This window comes from Pongo abelii, chromosome 6 (genome assembly GCF_028885655.2).
Source record: "Pongo abelii isolate AG06213 chromosome 6, NHGRI_mPonAbe1-v2.0_pri, whole genome shotgun sequence".
In the NCBI taxonomy this organism is placed as follows: Eukaryota; Metazoa; Chordata; class Mammalia; order Primates; family Hominidae; genus Pongo; species Pongo abelii.
The window spans coordinates 127,638,999-127,665,005 of NC_071991.2; the positions used below are offsets into that span (position 1 = coordinate 127,638,999).

General features: G+C 50.0%; 1 protein-coding gene across 10 annotated transcripts; it reads left to right on the top strand.

Annotated features, from left to right (window-relative positions):
• Window positions 1–155: 155 nt before the first annotated feature.
• On the top strand, window positions 156–24,081 carry CPA5 (carboxypeptidase A5). Of its 10 annotated transcripts, XM_054560636.1 has the most exons (13): window positions 165–538; window positions 1,172–1,229; window positions 1,743–1,937; window positions 3,102–3,183; window positions 5,363–5,497; window positions 14,929–15,027; window positions 16,484–16,585; window positions 17,779–17,880; window positions 18,225–18,335; window positions 18,760–18,850; window positions 22,724–22,923; window positions 23,258–23,342; window positions 23,761–24,076. In XM_054560636.1, exons 3-13 carry the CDS (start codon window positions 1,822–1,824, stop codon window positions 23,946–23,948), a joined length of 1,311 nt encoding a protein of 436 aa, XP_054416611.1. In that variant the 5' UTR covers window positions 165–538; window positions 1,172–1,229; window positions 1,743–1,821; the 3' UTR covers window positions 23,949–24,076. The 10 variants fall into 10 exon arrangements, 9 of the variants coding, with proteins under 9 accessions (XP_054416615.1, XP_054416614.1, XP_054416617.1 ...); XM_054560640.1 differs by lacking the exon at window positions 1,172–1,229 and having other exon boundaries at window positions 156–538; window positions 1,750–1,937; XM_054560639.1 differs by lacking the exon at window positions 1,172–1,229 and having other exon boundaries at window positions 158–1,132; window positions 1,750–1,937.
• The last annotated feature ends 1,926 nt before the right edge of the window (window positions 24,082–26,007 follow it).

Sequence of the window (26,007 nt, forward strand, 5' to 3'; positions counted from 1 at the left end):
AAGTTAAATACAACTCCAAAATCAATATTCAATCACACTAGCCACATTTCAAGAGGTTAGTCGCTATCCTATTGGGGGGTGTGGACATAGAATATTTCCATTATCACAGAAAGTTCTATTGGAAGCTGTGTCATAGAATTCTCAAAAATTCCTAACTGCTTCTCTCTCTCTCTTTTGCTCTTATTCTTTCTCTCTCACTCTCTCTCTTTTCCCACCCTTAAGCCAAGTACAGGGATAGTTGTCTCATTATTGGTGGCTTAAAATGATGTTTTTGAACAAGAAGACGCTGGGTACTTTTGGTGACTAGCACTATCTCTGTTTTTTTCCTTTTAAATTCCTGAGCTATTGTTTAGCAGTACACCCTTTTATCTCCATTGCTACTGAAGTTGAATGTTACTTGGGTGGAAAGCATACTGCTTTCTTTTCTATGTCCTTAAACCCTTTGATAATGTTACTGTTTGAGAGTCCCTGAAAACAGGGTTCTAGGAGAGTCTGGCTTGTCTCAACAGCTGAACTACAAAATAATGGAGTAGGGCAGGTGGGTGGGGGAGCAGGGCGTTCTGTCGATAAAAGAGCTCCCTTCTTTGCACACATAGCCAGTTAATCGGCCATTCTGAGATAGTTTGGATGGGGAGGGGGGGCTTCTGAGAATCGCCAGTGACAGTTAAGTGGCCTATTGTTGACGTCCTCTGCTGAACGACTTGGTTGGATTCAGCTTCTGCCTTACCCACACCCGCTGTGGATTTTCTGTTAGATTCATCATTTGCCATTCAGGCATCATCTTTCACTTTCTCCTTCCAACATGACTGCTTTGTGTGCTGGCCCCTGCTTTACTCCTGCTATTCCCAAACTATAAAAGGAACTGTGTGGGGCTTCAGCAGGACTGAGAAACTGACTCTGCTGTCTGTTGAGAACTCTAATAATGACTGCGGTGACCTTCATGTCTAGCAGAAAGCCCACTATCTGTGCTAGCACAGTGATGACCACCTGAAGACAGAGAAAAGGGAATCTTGATTGAATTCCTTCTCATACACTATATAGTTATTTCCTTTGTTATCCTCTCCATTCTCTTCTCTTCCCCTTCTCCCCATCTCCACTGGAGGACTGATCTCAAATGCAGCTGTGACTAAAAGTTAATGCCTTTGAAATAATAATACATTGCATTTTGCAGGCTTTACCAAGCCAATTCACTCAAGTTGTCTCATCTATACCCCTTCAAACCCTGTGAGGTAGGGAGGGGAGGTATGATTAACCCCATTTGATGGATAAGTAAACTGAGATTTAGAGATTAGGGCAGCTGCCCCAGATATTTTAGACAGGAAGTGAGCATCCAGTCTCTGTCTCTAAGCCCAGTGGTGTTTCAATGGCATCCACACCTTATGTGTAAGGAGGATATGGCCCAGGGAAAGCATGAGTGGGCTAGGGGGAGAAGAAGAGCAAAAGAGAAGATGCTGTAGAGGAGGGAGGAAAGGAGGGGTATCCCAGGGCTGCTGGCTACTCTGGTCTTTCTCCAGAGATGGAAGCTTTGATGCTCACAAGGGGCTGCCCTGGCAAACCTCCTGAGAGAAAAGAAAAGCTAAGGGCCTGTCTTCCTCCTTCTCTGTTTCCTCTCCCCTTCCCTGGAGAGGATGTGCTGGGTTGGGGAGAGGCAGCTGTAGCTCTCCCAAGGCCTGATATGTGGGAGCCACATGCTGGGTGCCCCAGATATAGCCTAATGCTCATTCTCAGGTGGGGCCTTCCAGCCTCTAGGTGCTGTGCTGTCCTGAGGCCTGGGCCATGGTGCCCAAGGAAAGCCCCTGAAGCTCACCAGGAGGAAGAAGCATGCAGGGCACCCCTGGAGGAGGGACGCGCCCTGGGCCATCCCCCATGGACAGGCGGACACTCCTGGTCTTCAGCTTTATCCTGGCAGCAGCTTTGGGCCAAATGAATTTCACAGGGTGAGTGGCTGCTCCACAGTGGGAGGGAGGACTGGCTGGGAGGAGGGGACTGGATGTCCCAGCAGGAGGTGGCTGCCCCGCTGGTGCCTGATCAAGGCGGAGAGTCAGGATGTGGGTTCCTGTCCTGAACCCACTTCCAGCTCCGCAGCCTCCCACTCTCATGCTCCAGGGCTGGCTCGTTGGTGGTCCTCCCCAAATCCAGAGTTCTTAATCCAGAGTCCAGGAGGAAGCCCCCGGGGCTCCAAGAATCCCCTGAAACCACATGCAACAGTTTTCCTATACAACAGCGGCTTCTTCAGGGAGGAAGCATTCATAGCTTTCCTCTGATTCTCAGAGAAGTTGTAGCCCCCACAAGACTACATACCCCTACCAAAAATGGATGTGGGTGTCGTCCTCCTTCAAATGACATGAAGTTCTAGTATTACATGCCAGGACCTCTGTGGATGTACTTTGAGCCTCTCCAAGGTCCACAGGTGGATGCCCCACAGTGCTCCACAGTAGAGAAGAGGAGACACAGCGAGCGTAGAGATGGGGTTCCTCACCCACGGTCTCAGAGCCAGCCTGTGAGGGCACCAACCCCATCCCAGGTGTCGCACCCCAGAGCCTACACCACAGGCCTCTTGGATACGCAACCTCCATCCACCTCCATTGGGAAGGAAGGAGCTCAGCTTCCTCCATGTCAGGTGGGGTGAGGTTGTCTGATCTCACCTTCCGGGCGTTGAGACAGACCATGGCCTTGGGGCCCCCTCACGAAGAGCCCTTGGGGCCACACTGGTACCCCCAGCCCCTGTGTCTATTCCTTTCTCCCCTTCATTCCTTTCATTTGACACACCACCCCCCTCCCCATTCCTTTCCCTTCCTTCTTCCCCTGGCCTGGCCTTCAGTCCAGCAGTAGCACTGACAGGCTTTATTTAGCCCCTGGGGTGGTCTGTCCTTGGGGCTGGAGAGCCCACTGGCTCTAGACTGAAGGACCATGTGCTTCTCAGAGCTGCCTGCGAGTCCTGCCTGCTCAGGGCTCCTTCAGCCTCCACTCATGCGGTGCCTCCCGGCCTTCCTGCCTGGCCCTCAGCTGGGCCTCTGCTCCACTCTGCCCCTTCCAAGTGACACAAGCCTTCCAGGGATCCTTCTCCGCAGCTTCCTCTGCCCCTCCATGTGTTTTTCTAGGGACCAGGTTCTTCGAGTCCTGGCCAAAGATGAGAAGCAGCTTTCACTTCTCAGGGATCTGGAGGGCCTGAAGCCCCAGAAGGTGAGGACTCCTCAGGCTTGAGGACACCCCCCCCCTCAGTGGCTCACACCTTTAGCTCCTTGTCCTGTCCCCCTTTACCCCAAACCTGCCCTCCTGAGGTCCCTGCAAAGAGCACAGACCTGTGGGAAATCACATGTGGCTCCTCTTCGGGAAAAATCAGGGACACCTGCCCAGAAATTTGGGCTGCATTTTTAGGCTGTGTCTCCTCTAGCCTCTCACTCTCTCCTGGATAGGGAGCTGCTACATGACCCATCAGGGCACCGATCTCCAAACAGCAGGAATTTCCTAAAGCCACGCGGGTGGGAGGGCACGATGTCTCTGGGTGGGATGCCACGTAGCATGGAGATTGGATACATTGGCCTCCCAAGTGAAATGGCTTAGCTTGGCAAACCTGTATGTTATCTGGGTTCGTCCCTGTCAGCCTGAGCATCTTTCCTGAGAACACTTGTCCTCTGCAGGTTTTCACAATGGAAAACATTTTCTTTGACTTTGACTATTACATAGAAGGGTTTTGTTAGGGGGCCATTGGAACTACCAGATATTCCTGGATGTGGTCAAAGCCCTTGCTCCTACTTGTCTGAGTGTCCCGTCGACTGGGACTCATGCTGCTTTATGATCATTCTCTCCATTTTACTAATTGAAAAATAGGCATCGCAAAAGGCTGACCTAGGGACCCAGATTCGGGCTCTCCTACTTCTGTGGGGATGGCAACAATGATGCCTCCCTTTCCTGACCAGGGTTCTTGTCCGTGTTCATGTCCCAGATGATGAGCGGCCTCACCTTGAGGACTCTTTAGGGCTCTCTGGATCCAGACGAAGTTGCAATGAGTATGAGTGAGGTGTGGAGGCAACAGGACTTGGAATTAGGGAAAGAACCTCAGTGCCTTGGGGATTTTGTTTGTCCCAGTCTTTCTGCTCAGCCTTAGGGTTTCATAACAGAACTGGGGCCCGTTTAGGTGTACAGTAGTCCCTCCTGATTGGCAGTCAACCAAAAACGTTAAATGGAAAGTTCCAGAAAGAAACAACTCATAAGTTTTAAATTGCAAGCTGTTCTGAGTAGTGTGATGAAGTCTCGCACCTGCACACTGTCCACACTCCCTTCCGCAAGTCACTTAGCGGCCATCTCGGTCATCAGACTGATTGTCGCGGTGTTGCAGTGCTTCTGTTCGTCTAACCCTTATTCGACTTAATAATGGCCCCAAAGCGCAAGAGTAGTGATGCTGGCATTTGTTATAATTGCTCTATTTTATTATTAAGCTATTGGTTTTAATCTTTAACTGTGCCTAATTTATAAGTTAGGGCCAGGTGTGGTGGCTCATGCCTGCAATCCCAGCACTTTGGGAGACCAAGGTGGGCGGATCATCTGAGGCAGGGAGTTCGAGACCAGCCTGGCCAACATGGTGAAACCCCTGTCTCTACTAAAAATACAAAAATTAGCTGGGCTTGGTGGCGCGCACCTGTAGTTCCAGCTACTCAGGAGGCTGAGGTAGGAGAATGGCGTGAACCCGGGAGGCAAAGGTTGCGGTGAGCCGAGACCATGCCATTGCACCCCAGCCTGGGCGAAACTCCATCTCAAAAAAAGAAAAATTTGTAAGTTAAACTTTATTATAGGTCTGTCAAAAACATAGAAAGAGTGAATAAAATCTAGTATTTAACAGCACAACAGGGAGACTATAGTCAATAATAATTTAATTGTATATTTTAAAATAACTACAAGAGTGTACTTGGAGTACTTGGATTGTCTGTAACACAAAGAATATGTGCTTGAGTGATAGATACCTCATTTGCCCTGATGTGATCATTACATATTGTATACCTGTATCAAAATATCCCATATACCCCAGAAATATATACACCTACTATGTATCCACAAAAATTAAAAATTACAAAAAAATTTAAAAAAATTAAAAAATTAAAAAATTTAAAAAATTTAAAAAATTACAAAAAAATTAAAAATTACAAAAAAATTACAAAAAAAGAGCATAGTCTAGGGTTCAGTACTATCTGCTGTTTCAGGCATCCGCTGGGGCACCTTGGGACATCACACCCCCGTCTCCATCTCCTGCCTAGAAAGAGGGTCTCTATTGGCTGAGAGATTCTCTGGCTCTCTGTGGTCACCTACAGGATTGTGTGGAAGGACATGGAGTAATGCAGCTCTCTCTCTTTCCTTGGTGAACAAGGTGGACTTCTGGCGTGGCCCAGCCAGGCCCAGCCTCCCTGTGGATATGAGAGTTCCTTTCTCTGAACTGAAAGACATCAAAGCTTATCTGGAGTCCCATGGCCTTGCTTACAGCATCATGATAAAGGACATCCAGGTGAGGCCCTGCCCCAGCTGGGACCCTGCCTTCCGCCTTCCTTTCTGGTTGGGGCCCAACATGGAGAAGATGTTCTCGGGGCTAAAAGTGGACATGGGGTTTCTGGGTCTCCATCGGCGTGTTTGCGAACATGCTGTGGAAGGAAGTGAGCCGCACGCTTCTCAGAATCTGAAGCTAGGACAGAGTTCATGGGGGAAGCACTCACAGTGTGGGAGTGGAGAGGATGCCTGTGATGAGTCCTCCTGGGGAGGGATTTGCAGCTAATAAACAGCAAAGGCGCGGGGAGAAGGGAGACAGGAGGATGTAGCTGGGGCCTTCCGCAGGCACTGTGGGAAGGTGCCTCTGGATAGCTTCTTCCTTTGCTTATCTGACCACTCCCTCCTGTTCCCGCTGTGTCTCAGCCATCCAATGCCTGGGGGAACGGCTTTACTTCAGAGGATTGGGAAATGGTGAAAGAAGCAGAGCACTGGTGTGGTTGACTTCCCCCAACCTCCACCGCATGGCTCTCTGCACGGGGCATCTCTCCCAGGCAGGATTCTCCCAGAGGAACCACTTTGAGAGAAGCAGCTACAGACCTGCTCTTGAGTAGGACAAAGGTAGCCTTCATCCTGGACACCCCAGTCTCCCTGCTGCTTTCCCTGCGTCTTTTCTGAACATCATGAAATTCTGTTTCAATTGTTCTATTTTCCAGTATATCCTAAAGAGCCCCTGAAAGGTGCTGGTAGCACAGCCTCCTTCCTAGAGATCTTTGTGGGTACCACTCATTGGTTAAGCCTCCCTGGCTGCATCTTTCTGCAGCTGCTGCTGCTGGCCGTGTACCTGTGGAACTGTATCCATAAAGATTCATTCCCAACTTTGTTGTATGGCGCTAATCTCCCCTAAGGGCTCCGACTGTGGGAACACAGAGCCTCCCGGAGTGCACACACTTGACACCGTATGTCAGGGGATCAACGCATCAGGCAGCATTCCGTTCCCATGCGAGCGCAGGGCTGGGGCACTTTGGTCCTTTCAAAGACCTTTATCCCTCATCAGGCACATCTGTTTCCCGCTCAACGTGTGGGGGTGGGATACTTCTCTAATGAAATCCCCCACAAACAAAAATGGGGAAACTCCCGCAGACAAAAGAGGCAACCACATCAAAAGAAATAGAACTGAATTCTCATTTTTAGCCCAGGCCTCTATTTTGAAGTTTCCATTTCCCTGGTTCAGCCCCACCCTGGGAACTCCGCAGCATTTGGCAAACAGACACACAGAGGTCTCTAAAAACTTTCTGTTGATTTCTGCACATCAGGGACGGCCCCAGAGTCCCCTCTGAGCCTCCCCCACTGGCTTTAGCCTGTCCTCTCCCCACATCCGCAGCCCCGAGTCCCTCTAGGGCTTTGCCCTCCCTCTCAGGAAAATGCTCTGACCTCTTAGCCTTGATCCAGCCAGGCAGGATTTTCACCAACTCGCTCTTCCTGCAGGGATCAAGCACTCACTGCCATACTTGAGATCATATTTTGGCTTAGAGGGAGCTGGGGGTGGGGGTGGCTGATGTGTTGATGTGTTGAGGGGTTGATGATGGGAAGGGGTCCAGGAGGAGGGAAGCTGAGATTTGCTAACAGGACCGCAAGGGCTTTGCACCCCTTGGGTGTTGGTGTCCAGTCTTGTATTTCAGATACAGACTCGCAGCCCGATTGTCTCCCTGTCCTCTGGATCCCCTCAGCCAAGTACTTGGCAATGTCCCCTGCAGGATGGGCCCTCGGTGGTTGTCTGCTGAATGACTTGCTCGGTTGGGGAGTTCAGGACAGGCAGGACCTTATTCACATGTGGGTCTTTTGTTCCTCTGGCCCCCTCCCCTCAGCCAAGTTGAGCTCCATGCTCCGTATCCATCTTCCTACCCCAGCACCTACCATAGGACCTGCTGCTGCGTTGGGCTTGATAAATGCCAGTGGAACTAACGGACATTCATTAGGAGGAGGAAAGGAAAGAGGAGTGGTCGTGTTTGGTGGCTAGGACCGGGCTGGAAAACCTCGATGCTGGTTTTCACTTTGGCCAGAGGCAGGGGAGATTTTGGAATCTCTCCCTCCCTCTGCCCTGTGATCAGAGGGATGCTTGAGAAACATGAGGCAGGGCCATTCTTTCCACTTCCAGACACAGAGAGCCCTACTGTGTGCTGTGCATCGGGCAACGGACTGGAAACACAGATAAAAAACCTGGCCCTGTATCCAGGACAGCTGGAGGGTCGCGGGGGCCCGGAATGGAGGGGAGTAAATCGGTGGTTACAATGGAGTGGATGAGCGGCTGATGGAGTGAGGGCGGTTGCTATGGGAGCGCATACAAGAGGCACTGCACGCCGTGCTTCTGAGAAGGCAGTAATTACGGTGCGCTGAAGAGCAGGTGAGGGGGGGCTGGCCAGAGGAAGGGGGGCCCCCACCCCGACTGGCGATGAAGCCAGACCCCATCACAAAGAGTGCCCTCCACCATGTGATGAGGTCAGGATTTTATCCTGACAACTAGTGGGGAGTCATGGGAGGTGCTTTGACATGATCAGATTTGCATTTCAGAAAAACCACCCTGACAGTGACAGTGTTGAGTTGGGGACAGGGCCAGGGAGAGACTGACAGGCAGGAGGGTGGTGAGGAAATTGCAGTGGGCCAGGCAAGAAAGTATCTGATTCCGAGCGAGCTCTATTTGCATTTAATTTTTCTTCACCTCCTCGTTCTTTTCAGCCCTTTGGTTTTTTTTTTCCCCCTAGGATGAGTCACCATGGAAAAACTTCACTTGAGCAATCAGCTCTGTGGCTTTTAATGGCTTTTTTTCTGATTACAAAATTAATAAATATTCATGTTAGATAATTTGGAAAATAGTGGAAAGCACAGGGAGAAAACAAAAATCACCGATACTCTGACCATGTAGAGCAGAATACAATTGAGTGTAAATACTGCTTTGCCAATTTCCCTCGCCCTAGTGGATCACTCTCATCACCATGCAAATACAGTTATTTCTCCCATTTTAAAAAACCCTCTCTTGATCCTTTCCCTCTTCCCTCCAGCCATCACCCCATTTTTATGCTTCCCCATAGACTGAAACTCCTGAAAATACTGACTCTCCCTGTCATCTCCATCCCTTTCTGCCGGCAGGCTGCCCACCCCCTCACTTCACCAAAGCTTCCCTCGACAATGTCACACGCAACTTCCAGATCCAACCTGTTGGCCGACTCTCAATGTTCCTCTTCCAACAGCACAACTGGTCACTCTCCCCTTCCTGGAGTCTGTCTCTTCTCCTGGCATCCAGGACTTCTGTGTTCTGTCTCCAGCCAGCACCTCCTCTCCTGGATCCAACCGCCTACTCAGTGTTTCCACCTGGGGGTCCAATGGGCATCTCCAACTTTCCAGGTCCAGACCAAGCTCCCCTGGCCCTTCATCAGTGCCTCCACAGCCCTCTCTATCTCAGGAAATGGCAACACCATCCTTCCAGTCGCTCAGACCAGAAGCTGGGAGCCATTCTTGACCCCTTCCTCAAACCCCTCATCAACAACAGATATACTGCTGCCTTCAGAATGAATCTTAGCACATCCCACACCACCCCCGAGGGCCCATGCGCCATCTCGTCCCTCACCTGGGTTCTTCCAGTTGCTTTCTAACTGCTCTTCCCGATTCCCCACCTTGATTCCTTATTACCTAGTCTCAAAACAGCAGCCAGAACGGTCCTTTAAAACTATTGCAAATTCAAACATGTTGTTCATCTGCTTAAAACCCAACTAATTTGGAGTAAAAGCCAAAGCCCTTGCAATGGTCATAAGGCTTTTCATTTTATTGTATTTATTTATTTTGAGACAAGATCTCACTCTGTTGTCTAGGCTGAAGTGCAGTGGCACGATCATGGCTCACTGCAGCCTCGAACTCCCAGGCTCACTCCATCCTCTGACCTCAGCCTTCTAAGTAGCTGGGACTACAGGCCCATGTCACCATACCCAGCTAATTTTTGTATTTTTTGTAGAGATAGGGTCTGATTATGTTGCCCAGGCTGGTCTTGAACTCCTGGGCTCAGGCAACCCGCCAACCTCGACCTCCCAAAGTGCTGAAATTACAGATGTGAGCCACCACACCAGACTGCTCATCTTATTTTAAATTGTACCCTTCTTCTTCCCCGCTTCCCCAACTTCCTCTTTCCTTCCCATTTCACTCTTGTTGACATTTACCATTTTCTCATTGCCTATATAATTTAATTCTTTACTTCTTTAAATTATTATCTTGCTAGCCGAAGAGTACAGTTTTTATTTGTTTATTTGTTTTCTTTTTGAGACAGGGTCTCACTCCCTCACCCAGGTTGTAGTACAGTGGCATGATCTCGGCTCACTGCAGCCTCCACCTCCCAGGCTCAAGCAATTCTCATGCCTTAGCCTACTGAGTAGCTTGGATTACAGGCACACACCACCATCCCTGGCTAATTTTTGTATTATTATTATTATTATTATTTTAAGTAGAGACAGGGTTTCACCATGTTGGCCAGGCTGGTCCCAAACTCCTGGCCTCAAGTGATCCACCTGCCTCAGCCTCCCAAAGTGCTGGGATTATAGGCGTGAACCACCAGAGTTTTTTTTTTGTTTTTTTGTTTTTTTTAAGATGGGGTCTTGCTATATTGCCCAGGGTGGAGTGCAGTGGCTATTCACAGGCACAGTCATAGTGCACTGCAGCCGTGAACGCCTGGGCTCAAGAGATCCTCCTGCCTCAGCCTCCTGAATGGCTGGGACTGCAGGCGTACACCACCATGCCTGGCTTGAATAGCAGAGTTTTAAAGGTAGAAATGCTGTTGGCTGGTCTGAGGGTGAGTGGCAGCTCCAGAGAGGAGAAGAAGACAGCAGGAAAGATTGCAGGAGAAGCCAGGGAAGACAGGAGCAGTGATGGGCAAGACCCTAAGAGAGGTGGAGCCTGCCTGCATCATGGGGCAGGGACAGAAGAGGACCCAGGCCCCTCTGTTGGGCCACATGAAAGTCAGGTGCTGACTGACTCCCCCAGATGACCATTAATGGGGGCTTTCTGCCCTCCAAGTCCTACAGAAGCTATCCTACCTCTGGAGGAACCCAGACTTCCTGGTCATGCCTTGTAATGCTCCATCACAGAGCCCTGGAGTCACCCCAAAGTTATTATCACCCTCCTTATCATTGTCACCCTCCTCCTCATCATCATAGCTAACATTCACTAGCATTTACTACATGCCTGGCAAAAGTCTAAGCATTTAGCATGTATTAACCCTTCTAATCCTCATGAGAACCTTGGGGTGTGTGTTTGTGTGTGTGTGAGACGGAGTCTTGCTCTGTCGCCCAGGCTGGAGTGCAGTGGCACAATCGCGGCTAACTGCAACCTCCGCCTCCTGGGTTCAAGCAATTCTCCTGCCTCAGTTTCCCAAGTAGCTGGGATTACAGGCGCGCGCCACCACGCCCGGATAATTTTTGTATTTTTAGTAGAGACAGGGTTTTGCAATGTTGGTCAGGCCAGTCTCGAACTCCGGAGGCCTCAAGTGATCCACCTGCCTTGGCATCCCAAAGTGCTGGGATTACAGGTGTCAGCCACTGCGCCTGGCTCTCATGAGAACATTTTAAAGTATGTGATAACATGACCTCCATTTTACAAAGGGGAAACTGAGGCACAGAGAAGTTAGTAATTTGATGGAGTTGGTGGCAGGATCAGGGTTTAACCTGAGCTCCCGCAGCCTCAGACTCCACTCTCAAGCCATCTGTCCCCTCAGTGGTCATCACTGTTGTCTGTGTGGCATTTTAACTTTGCCTTTTAGACAGGGAAGCCTTATGGTTTGGCCTTGACCTCTAGGGGGTCCATTCTGAAAACTTCAGATCGGCAGCCACCTCTCACATCCAGTGACACAGGACTGGAGTTGCTACTGGCCACATAGCTGCTACTGCAGATGTTAGACCTGGAAGAGAAGGCCAAGAACCTGGGAGGAGAGGCAGCGGCTGCTTTCCCAGAGCCCCCAACCCACTCTGTTTCCACGAGCTGCGTCCATTTTGCATGTGTGGCTGGAGTTCGGCTGTGAGAGATTCTGCTCTCCTCCACCTCAGCTTCAGCACTGGGGCCCCGCTGCCTCCTCCCCTGCCCAACCCAGGAGGACTGTTCTTCCCTTAGGGCCCCCATCCTTCCTGACTCATCGTAAATTAATTCACACCAAGGTATTACTTTCCCTGTCAGGTTATGGCTTCCAGGGAGGCAGATGGCTTACTTCTGAGTTGGTTGGTTTCTTTGTTTTGTTATTTTTTCCTGAGAAGCCTGACAGGGCTGTCATTAGGCATTCCTCCGCCTGTGGCCAGACCGCATTCTTCGGTCACCCATCCCCTTCCCCCAGCCCCAGGAATGGAGCAAACGCTGGTGCATTTTCCAGGCCAAGGCAGATTCCTGTTCCTGGAAGTGGGGCCAGCTGTGAGGGCTGAGAATTCCCAGTTTGAAAGAGGGTGTCACCTCCATTCACAAGGCTGTGAGGGTGTCTGGAAAATTATTTGCAGTTTGGTGCTGACTTCCCATTTGCCTCCAAGCTCTTGTGTGGAACAAAGGACAGCCTCCTGGGTCCTGTCTTCCTGTGGATGTCCCAGGCTGTGTGGGGAAAATTGAGTCTTCTAGTCCTTTTTTTTTTCCGATTTCTCCTCCCTGTCCTCCACTTTCACCCCAACTTCAGGCTTCTACCAGATCCTTGGAGACCCTCTGCCTTGTCCTCACGGCTGGCAGGCTGCTGTCTTCCTTGCAGCTGCTCGTCACAGCTGATGGCACCAGGCACACAGTGGCTGGCACATATTGGTCACGGTAGGCTGTTGAGATTTGGGTCGGCTTCCTGGGAAGAAGACAAATTCCTTTTGTTAGAGCTTCCCAGAAGTGTTTGCGAAGGGCCAGAGAGGACCGGGGCTCCTCTGGCCATATCTAACTTACCCAGCAATCCCGGCTTTGCCCCTGGCCAGCCATTGCAGCTGGAAAACATCACAACTGTAATTGCCTCGCATGGAGTTGGTGCTCAAAAATAAAGTGAGCCCCAAACATCGATTTCCAGTCCCATTTTTAAATCTATGAACCTGAGCGTTGTGAGCGAGCTGACTAGGCCTCAGGGATGAGTGAGTCATTAGGCATTGCCTCATCTGTGGCAGGTGGGGCGGGGAGGGACACCGCTCTTCCTGACGGGGGTGGAAGACTCCACAGCAATTAGGGCTTTTGGTTTTGCTATTATTTATTCATTTAAAAGTTCTGGGCTGAGGTGGGTGCATCACCTGAGGTTGGGAGCTCGAGACCAGCCTGACCAACATGGAGAAACCCTGTTTCTACTAAAAATACAAAAAATTAGCCAGGCGTGGTGGTGCATACTTGTAATCCCAGCTACTCGGGAGGCAGAGGCAGAAGAATTGCTTGAACCCGGGAGGCGGAGGTTGCGGTGAGACGAGATCATGCCACTGTACTGCAGCCTGGCCAAGAAGAGAGAAATTCCATCTCCAAAAAAAAAAAAAAAAAGTTCTTATTGAAGTAGTATAAGCACATTTCCAAAATGTAAAAATAGAGGATAGAAAAAATTTACTCCAAATCTGCCTTCTTCTATCTTAGCAGGCATTGTGAACATTTTGGTTTATATTTTTGGTATTTTAGTGTCTTGCGTTCTTATGCTCAGGGGTCCTTGATTTTTCATCATTGTAAAAAACTTTCAAATTGAAAGAATAGTACAATGGAGTCTTTAGCTGTTGTTAACATTTGCATGCTCTTTCTGTCCACACACATATGCATACACACAGACATAAACATATCTGTGTAAACATATCTGTGTTTTTGTGCCTCTGTGTGTGTGTGTGTGTGTGTGTGTGTGTGTGTGTTTAGAAATAGGGTGTTGCTCTGTTGCCCAGGCTGGAGTACAGTGGTATGATCATAACTCACTCTCAATCATAGCTCACTCTAGCCTCCAACTCCCAGGCTCAAGCAGTCCTCCTGCCTCAGCTTAAGTAGCTGGGACTACAGGCATGCGTCACCAAGCCTGGCTAATTTTTTAATTTTAATTTTTTGTGGAGATGGGGCCTTGCTTTGTTGCCCAGGCTGGTCTCAAACTCCTGGGCTCCAGTGACCCTCCTGCCTTGGACTCCCAAAGTGTTGCGTTTACAGGTGTGAGCCACCATGCTCAACCTGCATATGTGTTATTACTGTTGGCCTTTAGTTTTGATAGTTGGCCTTAAGGAACCCAAGGGTACAGACTAGAATGCCTGGTTCTTATCTCACCTCCACCACTTGTTAGCTTTGCCATTAAGTCCCTTTACCACTGCAATCTGCTTTAGCTCTAAAACACAAATAGCTCATTTCTGTCCTGTTATCAGGTCATCTGACCAGATCAAGTGAGATCATGAAGATGAAGAAGCTTGGTCAACTAAGGCTCTAGCCCCAAATAAGTTATTGGCAAGACTTAGTTGTGGCCCAGTGCTGCAAACAAAGGGCAACTTGGGTTAATGAGGATGCTTTCTCAGCATCCTCTGTGGCAGAAGACCTGAGTACTTCCCACACTGGACAGTCTGTGCTGAATCCTGGGGTGCCTTGGCTCCTGGATGCCATTATAAGGGCATGAGCTTGGTGAAGGATGCTAGCTCATCTCATTGTGACCCAAGCAGAGAAAAATGTCCCAAGATTATGTAGGTGGTCTGAGCAGTGAGTGAGTGGTTAACCCAACCAGGCATTATACTGCCCTTTGTATGGGCAGCGGGAAGTACCATGTAAGGCTTGAATGCTTGACTCCACGTTGATACCCAAGGACATTGCTTTTGGCTCCTCCAGACTTGTGTTTAGGAGATAAGTGAAAGACCATTGGCATATTAATAATATTGATTTGGACTGACTTTGGCCATGCCTGGCTTTCTGAATGGCTTGCATACCAGTTGTCTAGGCTGTTTCCTGGAAGTGGAGTTAATGTTGGGGTCAGAGGAACCCTCTGCTTCCCCCAGGGGGGTCAGTGCACATGGTTCAGCTTGGGTCCTGACTCAACAGAGTGTTTATTAAGTGCAAAAGCAATGTTGGCAGTAGACTGTGAGCACATTTTTCTCCCCCCAAAACATCTTCAAATCCATTATTACATTTTATCCTATGAGGTGGCAAGGCAGATATTGCTTTCCCAATTTTCAAGCTGAGGAAACTAAGGCCACAGTAAGTTCCACAGCCAGTTAGTGGCAGAGGCAGATCTAGAACCCAGCTCTCTGGACTCCTTACCCTGTGCTCATTTGGGAAATGGCAGCATTACTGCCAGCTTGCCAGGCAGAAGAATCATCCAGCAACCTGGACCTTCCTTCTTTTGTGCAGTTCACACTCATGGTGGCTTATTCTCCTGTGTTGCTACTGTCTTTATGCACAGCTAGTGGAGGCAGGGCTCAGAAGAGGCATAGCCAGGCCAGCTCTCCCCTTCCTTTCCAATATGTGTTCCCCATCACCCAGGTGCTGCTGGATGAGGAAAGAGAGGCCATGGCGAAATCCCGCCGGCTGGAGCGCAGCACCAGCAGCTTCAGTTACTCCTCATACCACACCCTGGAGGAGGTAGGTCTGGCTGGTCAAGCTCTGGGCTCTCTTGTGTCTTTGGGCCCCTTAGGGTCTCCTGACTCAGTCAGAAACTAGTGAAGGACTCCAGGGTTTATGGGAAACTGTGACTGACACTTAGGGACTGTACAGCAGACATTAGGTGAAGGTCTTTTAGGCAGAGAGTCATATTCCAAGAGATCTGGAAGCCAGAATTCAGATAGAGGTGACAGTAGTTCAACTGTACAGCCCTAGGCAGGTACAGAGCAGAGTAATGGATCTACTAGGCAGAACACTAAGGCAGGGATCCATTATGGGCCAGAATAGAGCAGGTAGAAGCTACCTTCATCCTGACAGAGCAGGAGCGTCACCATCTTGAACAAACACCACCATTCTAAGTTCCCCTTGATTAAAAAACTGCCTAAATCCAGTCCCTATAGTTATAAAAATGACAAAAAAATCAGCCAGAAGCCCCTCCCGGGTTTATTTCTCTAAAATAAACCTGTCCTTGACTGTGAAGCCACATTTTGTGTTTCTTTCCTCTTTCTTTAACTCTTACACATATCCAATCCAGCTAGGGACCTAGGGCTCTCAGCCTCTCCGTGACCAGTTCTGGTGTTCAGTGGCCCCAGCCGTGGGTGCTGGGGTATATAATACGAGGGGCAGGAAGCCAGGCACATTGGACAGCCATGTTTGTAGAATAAAAGGGAGGTGACTTCACTTGGAGAAAGTTCATGATCACAGTTACAGCCAGCCAGGGCAAGTGACTTGTTTATAAAGGAGAATGTACACGGAGGGTGCAGCGATGCCCACTCTAGAAAGGAACTCAAGGCACACGTCTCATTTTGCATGTCAAAGGACATGACATTCTTGATATCATCCATCTACTATCATCATCGCTTTTCCCACTTCAGAAGTCATGCAATAGAGCATCCATTTTCTTTCATATATTTGTTAATTCAATTACATGTATTGAAAGAACAAGAGAATGAAATAATACAGTCTGTCACTATTTATTGATGCCAAAGATAAAACAAGGACCCTGCCTTCAAGGGGCTTACAGTCTAAAAGAAGCGAGAAGATAAAAACAACACTACAAGTTCTGTCAGATCTGTCAAATGGATTGAATGGGCCAAAGAATGGAGGCAAGAGAGAATTTCCAACCAGAGAGAGCCATGTGGGTCAAGCCTGGGGATTTGAGCAGGCTCAGCACACACTGTTCTCCCAGGCAAAGGCATAGCTCTGCACAGAACAAGGAGCCTGGGAACCCAGCAAGATCACAACTCACTTCCTTTAGCTTTGAGGGAATGCTTTATTTTTGCAGTTCTTTATCTGGGTTCTTTTAGACCCTCTGAGGGTCTAAAATACCCAAAGCATTGAAGAGAGTGGGAAGGGGCACAGAGAACATTCAGAGAGGCCCTGGTGTTCATCCCTCTTCCTGCTCAACTGCCAATCTTACACACTTCTTTCCTTTCAGATATATAGCTGGATTGACAACTTTGTAATGGAGCATTCCGATATTGTCTCAAAAATTCAGATTGGCAACAGCTTTGAAAACCGATCCATTCTTGTCCTGAAGGTAAAAGCCAACAGCGTCAACCTGTAGACTCTACATTGAGGGCCTCTGGCATAAGATTGAGCTCATATGGGGTAGTGGCTGGGCAGGAATTTTGGGGAGAAGGACAATGTGTCTACTCCCGTCCCCAGGTGACCCATAAACCTTGGGGTTGTGGCATTCAGAGACCCACTCTTGTAGTATGAAGAGGTGACAGTGTGGTGACCTAGCCTGTCCTTCGTCAGAAGTAGGTGGGAGGATGGCTAAGGAGTTGGGGCTGCAGATTGGCAGTTGTCACCCTGGACTTGGGGTGTGAGTGTGGGTGAGCTGGCGTTCTATTATCTCAGTTGCTTCATCTGTTCAATGGGAAGAGAGGTACACAGAGGGCCCATTTGCTAGTGAGGTCATCTGGCTCAGACAGCCCTGCAGACATGCCTGAGTCTATACTGAAGCCTCCCAGCCCTTCCCAGGAGCCACTGGAACAGAATTCAAGCAAACTCAGGACCCTGCAGTTCCCTGGGACATGAAGGAAGCAGGAAATGTGAATGCAGAGCCCATCAGAAAGCAATTCTTAGTTTGCGCCCAAAAGGGCACCCGGGAGTGTGGACCCTGCGGGGCATTTAGCATCAGCTGTCAGGAAGGACAGGTGCCTGCTGCCGCTCTCAACGATTCTCTGGTGGGCTCCTCCGAACAGCCAAGTGGACCCACCTAACTTTGGTTTTGACTTAACCTGTCCCTGCTTCCATTTCTCCAGGGGCCGTGGTCTTCTCTCTCTAATGTTGTCTGAAGCCTTGCTACTCAAAGCACGGCCCCTGCATGACAGCATCAACATCACCTGGGAGCTTATTAGAAATGCCAAACCTCAGACCCCTCCCCAGACCTACTAAGTCAGAATCTGCACTGGAATAAGATCCCCAGGAGACTCATGTGCCCATTAGAGTTTGAGAAACCCTGGTCTTAAGATACTTTCAATCCTAGGAAATTCTGTGCTTCTGCATGGATCACTTTGCTCCCCAATGGCACCACCATATTTTCAAAGGCCCTCACACGTGTGCACTTTTGGGCACACGGACAGGTACCTGCACACACACCCTCTTACCCAGTGCTTAAAGCTGCCCCAGGCACTGAGGATGCCTCGGGGGCCTCCTTCCAGGTAGCCCAGAGACAGTAGCTGTCTGAGTTCAAACCTCGGTTTGGGGCCCGATTCTTTTTCTCAGTTCAGCACTGGAGGTTCTCGGCACCCAGCCATCTGGATTGACACTGGAATTCACTCCCGGGAGTGGATCACCCATGCCACCGGCATCTGGACTGCCAATAAGGTCAGCATGGACCTGTAGCCAAGGTGCACCCATGATGGGAGCTGCAACTGGGGGCAGGGACTTACTAGTTAAGGGCACCTTCAGTTGAACAATTACACTCAGGGTGCTGTCTCCAACCTGCCCTTTGGAGCAGCCACCGTGCACTCTTACCTTTTGCAGCATGGAGCCCACATTGATCCCCTGCCTTCTAGTTGTTTAAAATCCAAGCCTTTGGTTCTGCATAAAAGATATACCTCAGGGGTTTCATGCCACCCCTTCCTGCAGCCACTGGCTGTGAAAATGTCCTGTGCCACCTCCAAGGAGACCCAGTAGGGCCTCCCATCCCTCCTCACTCTTTCTTGCAGATTGTCAGTGATTATGGCAAAGACCGTGTCCTGACGGACATACTGAATGCCATGGACATCTTCATAGAGCTCGTCACAAACCCTGATGGGTTTGCTTTTACCCACAGCATGGTGAGGGCACCTGGGAAGGATGGAAGGAGGGGGTCAGCTCTAGGGGGATGGAGAAAAGGTCACTGTGCTTTGGGAACCAGCCCCTTCAGAGCCTCTTTGCAGAAGCCCTCACTAAGGGCAGGAGGGCTGCTCAGGTACTGCACCTGCAGCCTCTTGCCCTCTGACCTCTTTCTTGCTGCCCAGAGAAGGCCACTATTGGCAGCCTGTGCCCAGGCCTCTCCCCAGACCCTGACTTCAACTGCACAGTATCTGAGCTGCATCCTTGGCCCAGCCCCATGCCAGCCCCATCCTGTCCTGGCAATTCCTTCCCTTTGCTCCTCCCTGCCCCACCAGGGTCCCCTACCCCCATAGGCCAGGATATCAGAGGCTCCCATCCCTGGGAATGAGCCCAGCGAATGAGGTCACCTGACCTGGGCTTTCCCAGAACCGCTTATGGAGGAAGAACAAGTCCATCAGACCTGGAATCTTCTGCATTGGCGTGGATCTCAATAGGAATTGGAAGTCAGGCTTTGGAGGTATGGCAACCTGCTGTCCTGGGGCAGGGTTGGAGAAGAGGTGTTGGCCCATGGCAGGTTCTCCCACTCAGTCAGATTACGTTGACTCAACTTGGGAGGCACAGGACAATGTAGTCAGCTAATATGCATGAGTCACGGCCAGGGACAGGCAAGCACATACCTCAGACTGGCTGTGGGTATGGGAGAGGTTGTGTGTGTGTGTGTTGAATGTACACATGTGTCAAACCTTCATGGGAAACATTTAGGGGAGCCCCCAGCTCCTGAAATGAGGACTAACTGCATGAGTCAAATCCTAAATATAACAGAGAAAGGCTTAAAGGAGGTACAAAGTAGCCTTGCTTGTTGTTCAAAATCCAGAGTTTATGGTGCTCCTAAAATATCCCTAGCCCTGCCCTGAAGGGAGCACAACACGAAGAAATGCCTCTGAACTCTTTCCCCGAGAGCTAGGACCTGAAATCTGCCCTTTGGGGAGGCCAGGGCAATAGTTTCAAGTGTCCAATAGAATGAACCACTTTTTTTTCTTGTTTTCTTTTTTTTGAGACAAGGTCTCATTCTGTCACCCAGGCTGGAGTGCAGTGGTGTGATCATGGCTCACTGCAGCTTTGACCTCCTGGGCTCAGGTGATCCTCCCACCTCAGCCTCCCAAGTAGCCGGGACCACAGTTGCACACCACCACACCCAGCTAATTTTTGTTTTTGTTTTGAGACTGAGTCTTGCTCCGTTGCCCAGGCTGGAGTGCAGTGGCGTGATCTCGGCTCACTGCAATGTCTGCCTCCTGGGTTCAAATGATTCTCCTATCTCAGCCTCCTGAGTAGCTGGGATTGCAGGCGTCCACCACCACGCTGGGCTAATTTTTGTATATTTAGTAGAGATGGAATTTCCCCATATTGGTCAGGCTGGTCTCAAACTCCTGACTTCAGGTGATCCACTCACCTCGGCCTCCCAAAGTGCTGGAATTACAGGCATGAGCCACGGCACCCAGCCGATTTTTGTATTTTTAAAAAATTTTGTAGAGACGTTCTTTCACCATGTTCCCTCAGCTGATCTTGAACTCTTGGGCTCAAGTCAATCAGCCGCCTCGGCCACCCAAAGTGCTGAGATTACAGGCATAAACCACCACACCTGGCCTCGAGCCAATTCTTTATCATCAAGGCTGGCTTGAGCCTGATTTTTATTTTTGACCCATTACTTTATGAACCTGGTGCATACCTGCAGAGCTGTCTGATTCCAGTGAGGGGGAGGGGGCAGCTTTCTCCCGAGTTCCTTGGTGTTCTTCCCTAATTATCTCCCTTACCATGCGAGGGGCACAGAGATTGGGAAATTGAGGCATCCAGAAAGCTCAGAGACAGTTCCATGGACCCTGGAAATACAGCAATTTGATGGGCAGGACAATTAGATGGGTCCAGTCATGACAGAGATTCCAGAACAGACACAGCCCTCGGCCCCCAGACATGGCATCTGCACTTCACCGGGGGCTCAGGGTTTGGCTCCACAGGGGACGGTGTCATTGCTGTTGATAATCAGACCTATAGGCTGGTGTTTCAACCAAGGAGATAGAACATTTTAGATCTGGATGCCCATTGCTTTTAAAATCTGGCTTCTTGGGGTCTGTTCTCACTGAAAAATAAGGATGGCCCCAAAGCACTGAGAGTGAGGTCCCTGGCCCTAGCGTGGGGGTTGTAACTGCTTGTGTAAGGGAACAAGACCATGCAAAATTAGGCATTTCCACCTCCAAATGAACAGACGCTTGCCTCAGGGGGGGCATCCACGTGGCCCCTCAGCACTGACTGGAGTGAGTACCCATGGATCCCAAGATAGGCTGGCTAGTAGAAAGATAAATTATCTCTTAAAGAAAATAACTTCTGTGGGTCTCACCACAGGAAAAAAATATCCGTATACACACAATGTACAAAACAATTATGGAAAAAAGCCCAGAGGGGGCAAAAAGCTCCCATAATCCCACCACTCAAAGATCACTGCTTTTAATAATTTACCATGTCCTTCCAGAGATTTCTCCTTGCTACAAATTACATTTTTAGAGAAGGAAAAATAAATAGCTAATGAATCCATTAGCAGGTACTTGTGAAACAGGCGGACTCAGAGGACCTTGACTGTGAACGTCAGAGATGCAGGCAGCCAATTCCCATTTGGCCAGGGGAAGATTAGTTTATTCTGCTTAGCTCAAACCAGAACTAATGGCCTAAAGTGTTTCTCCATATTTGGGCAAAGCCACCTGGTCGTTGGCAAGGGAACCGCTTTCTGTGCGTGGGCCGCAAAGGCAGACAAAGCCTTCAACCTCCCCCGCTCTGCGCATCTGTTGCTGTTTGTCATTCATCAAGTGGAGCAGGTGCAGGAGCTCCCGGCAGACATAACAAACAAGGCCACTGTTAGATGGGCTGATTCCAGCCTGGGGGCTGCCTTTCACCCCCTAGCTCTGCCGGCACATCCCCTTCTAACCAGCGTCCCCATCCCAGGTGAGGACCACCAAACTGAGAGGGGGCTCGCTCCCTGGGCCTCCCTGGGGCCAGCAAGAGTGTGTGTCTGGGTTGGTGACTCAGGCTGGATGATTTTGTTTATGGTTTTGTTATTGCCTTAATTGAATGGCTGTGTAATGAGTAACCTGTAGACCATCCTTCCCACCCGTGCCTGGCCTCCTGTGCATTCTTGGGGAGGACCTGTGTGCTACATTCCTAGAGCATCATCTGAAGTGGTCCATGGGCCAGCCCCCAGCCCCAGGAGTCAAGAGGAATGCTGTGGCCTCCTCAGGAGACTTCAGAAGTTGAGGCGATCCCTGATCTCTGGATGGTGCCAACATTCCAGGGAAGAGGAGAGAGAGGAGAAACTGGGATGACTCCTTCTAAGTGTGTCCTTAGCCTACAAAGTCTTGACCAGCTCAGCACAGCCCAACCCTCTCCTCAGGAATAAGAGAAAAACAGAGGAGGAGTGGAAGAGGAAGACAGAGATGGGGCGAAGGCAAAGAGTCCAGGCGGAAATGGAAACAAATGAAACTTGGGAAAAGAATAAAAGCCCTGCTCCTCTTTGTTCTCTCCCTCATCTTAAGTCCCCAAGAAGAATTTTCAAAGACTTCTTTGCACCTCTGGCTCCCAGAACAGCCTCAGGCAACTATGGGGAACTATTCTCCCATATTGGTTTCCCATATCCCCAGACCCCAAGTTCATGGTGCACCTGGGGCCATGGCTGTGGCAAAGCTTCAGCTGACACCGAGTCTGAGCCCTCAACTGATGGCACACCCAGGAAGGGTCAGCCTAAAGGCATTTGCTGCTCACTAGGGGAAGCCGGGGTTGAGGCAGAGACTTACAGTTTCCTCTGGATGCAACTTCTGAGCCAGGCCCGCCTTCCTAAAGGGACCACAGGACAAGCCGAGGGGGCTCCCTGCAGGGCTTCAGAACTGAGGGCTCTGAAGATGGTGTGGCTGCAGTCCTCTGCCATATTAGACTAGAGGATGCAGCAGTAACAAATATCCATCCCAATCTCAGTGGTTTAACACAATAAAAGTTTGTTTTTCATGTGCACAAAGTCCAACATGAATAGGTGACTCTCCTTGGCAGCTTTCTTCCGCAGTGAGAGAGGGATTCAGGAGGCTGTTTCTATCTAGAATTTTTTTTGTGTGTGTGTGCTTCCAGCCACACAGATAGAAAAGAGCATGGAGAAGTCACACTTGCTCTTAACAATCTCAACCCAGAAGTGCCATGTCATTTCTGCTCAACTTTCCATGTGTCAAAGTAGTCACATGACCTCAGTCATACTGCAAAGGAGGCTGGGAAATGTAGGGGAACACACAGGTATTTTGTGAGCGCCGTCTGTGTTGCATGTGGGGATTTGACTCTTTGGGTGGCTTTATTTTACTTCCAGGAAATGGTTCTAACAGCAACCCCTGCTCAGAGACTTACCACGGGCCCTCCCCTCAGTCGGAGCCAGAGGTGGCTGCCATAGTGAACTTCATCACAGCCCATGGCAACTTCAAGGCTCTGATCTCCATCCACAGCTACTCTCAGATGCTCATGTACCCTTACGGCCGATCGCTGGAGCCCGTTTCAAATCAGAGGGAGTTGGTGAGACTGGCTGCTTAGGGCTTGGGGAGAAGAGACTGCTTCTCAGGAGAATCCACATCTGTCATACTCCCAGAGGGCTCAGGTTGTTACTCTGAATGCAAGGGTCTGGACTGATAGACCCCATGGTGCGGGGGTGGGGTAGGGAGAGCTTGCTGTTCTCACGTGTGATCAAGTTCAAAGCTGGAGATGCTGTGCTCCCTTCTCACAAGGGCCATCTCCACCTTCAACTTCCAGGACTGCTAAATCTATGCTTCTCACCAGGTGGTGAGGGTGGGGGAGTGTGTGGGAGCCCGGGGGAGCCCCTGCCTTTCACCCCGCCAATGTCATCTCGCAGTATGATCTTGCCAAGGATGCGGTGGAGGCCTTGTATAAGGTCCATGGGATCGAGTACATTTTTGGCAGCATCAGCACCACCCTCTGTGAGTGAGCCTCCCCTGGCCCTGCTTCAGACACCACATCCACCTGGGGTTGGCTGCAGGGCAGTGCCATGGATCTAGCTGGGCTGGCCCAAAGCTGCCTCCCACACTGGATAGAAGGGTGAACAGTGGTACCCAGGCAGGTGTTTCTTGGCAGCTTTTGTGCACAGCTCCCAGTGCCTGGCTTACTGCAAGGTTCCTAAGCCTAGTAGCCTGCAGGAGCTTTCTTTTTGCAGGAGTAGAGAATGGGCTGGGTTCACGGATGTGATCCCGTTTGAGGCCTGGGCAGGAAGCCTGCTGTGGCCTGGGGTGGGTGGGGGTTTGGCTCCCAGGGCTCACTTTCCGCCCAGGATGCCTCTGTACCTTGCAGCCACATCCCCTTCTTCCTTTTGGGGGCACATTTTGGACCTTTTGTTTCTAGATGTGGCCAGTGGGATCACCGTCGACTGGGCCTACGACAGTGGCATCAAGTACGCCTTCAGCTTTGAGCTCCGGGACACTGGGCACTATGGCTTCCTGCTGCCGGCCACACAGATCATCCCCACGGCCCAGGAGACATGGATGGCGCTTCGGACCATCATGGAGCACACCCTGAATCACCCTTACTAGCAGCACGACTGAGGGCAGGAGGCTCCATCCTTCTCCCCAAGGTCTGCGGCTCCTCCCGAAATCCAAGTTATGCATCCCCGTCCCCATGCCCTCATCCCGACCTCTTAGAAAATAAATACAAGTTTGAACAGGCTTCGCTGCCTCTCATGTTGGCTACCACCCCTATGGGCTCAGCACTGACAAGGGGACGAGAGGCTGCTTCTCATTCCGCAGGGGAGCCTGAAATGTGGGGGAAGCCTCTTCACTCTCTAGGCTACCTTCAGGAAAATAAGGGGGTAGAGGCTGTAGCTTTTCTCCTCTTGCAGTATTTTCAGGGCCCGGAACAAAGAAGGCACACATCGTCCCAGCATATTTACATTTTAAGATGCTCCTGGAGGGGACAGTGTTTGCTCTAAAAGAGCATTTCTGATGGGGGCATTTCTGCCACCTTGAGGGAAAGGTTGGCCCATACAGGCCACCTCTGCCTCGGTTGGCTTCACTTCCCATGCAGGGAGGGAGCAGAAGCACGTTTTGGAGGTTACCACTCACCCCACAACCCAACACGAATGAGTCATTGGCTTGTGACCTGCTCCCCCTGAGGTGTCCTCAAAGGCTCCCTTGGTCTTGGGAACACAGGGTCAGAGCTAGTCAGAGCCAGCACATCAAAGCTCCGCATATCTAGGAAGAAGAGCTTCTCCTCATCCTCATCATCAGCGACACCATCCTGGTTGTCATCCCTGAGCTGTGTTAAGTAGGCACTTCCCCTAACAGAGTTAAAGGGGCACTTGTGAGATACTAATAAGGCTCCTTCCCCCAGTCCCAGGCTTCCTTGTACCTTTTGCCTCTTCATTCTGCCTGCTGCCTTCTGGGAAATGATGGGACTGGCAGGCTGTACTGGGCAGCAGGGATAGCAGGGCTGTTTGCTCTGCCCTCAGGAAGGCAGATAACCCCCAGAAACAGGAAGAGCCAAATGAGGTTGTGTAAGTCTGAGGCAGAAACATTAGTCATGAGAGCAAGACTTGCATTTGCAAGAGCCAGGCTGTGTATGTGTTTGTGTGTGTGCGTGCGTGTGCATATGTGTGCACGTGTGTGTGCATGTGCGTGTGCGTGTCTGTGTGTGTGTGTAAAACTGGATGGCCACGAGCCGACCCCTGGAGGGCATGGAGACAGGGAAGAAAATAGAGTGAAACAAAAATATTTGTGTAGAAGGCATAAACGTTACAATCACAGACTCCGCTGTGTAAAGGCGTAACTTGCTTTATTTATCTCTAGTGTGTATTAACTTAGCCTCCCTTTCCATTCAAACTGTGAAAGGAGATAGTGCTTGGGCCATTTGGTAGAAGAAGGGGATGGGAGATGATCAAAACCCCAAGTAAGGTTCATATCCAATATGGTGTCTAAGCAGCAAATGACTAATGGCTGAAGAAGGAGACTAGACGGATTAGAGGCAGCCATGGGGCTGGTGCAGCTGTGGAGAGCTCTGAGCAAAGAAACAAGGTTGGCAGGTGAGGAGGCCTAGGATAGAGGCCAGAAGGCCAAGCCTGGGGCTGTGCAGCCAGTGGCCATGGTGGCACAGCGGGCACTGGCTGGGCATTGGCTGGGAATGCAGATGCCCAAGGCCAGCTGTGCCACATGGAAGCCCTGGGGAAGTGAGGGTAATTAACCCCTGAACAACCCAGGTCATCTTCAGGGGAACAGCCAGCAGCAGAGGAGGAGAAAATCTTGACTTTGGCTGAAGTTTCCCACAGGAGAATTTTTTTTTTTTTTTTTTTTTTTTTTAAAGCTGGAATTGGTCTGAGTGAGCTAGAATTTCCAACCCAAAGTTTTCTGCTGCTAGTGGAAATTCGAGATCATGGGCTAAGTTAATATAAGCTAGAGGTAAATAAAGCAAGTTATACCTTTGCACAGTGGAGTCTGTGATTATAACTTTTATGCTGTCTATACAAATATTTTTATTTTTATTTCATTCTCTTGGGGAGGGTACTCCTGGTATTAATAAGTTCATTTTTTTAGATAGGAAAGCAAGGTTCGGAGATGTTTTAAAAGCCATACAAGGCCACATGGACAGAAAATCGTTGAG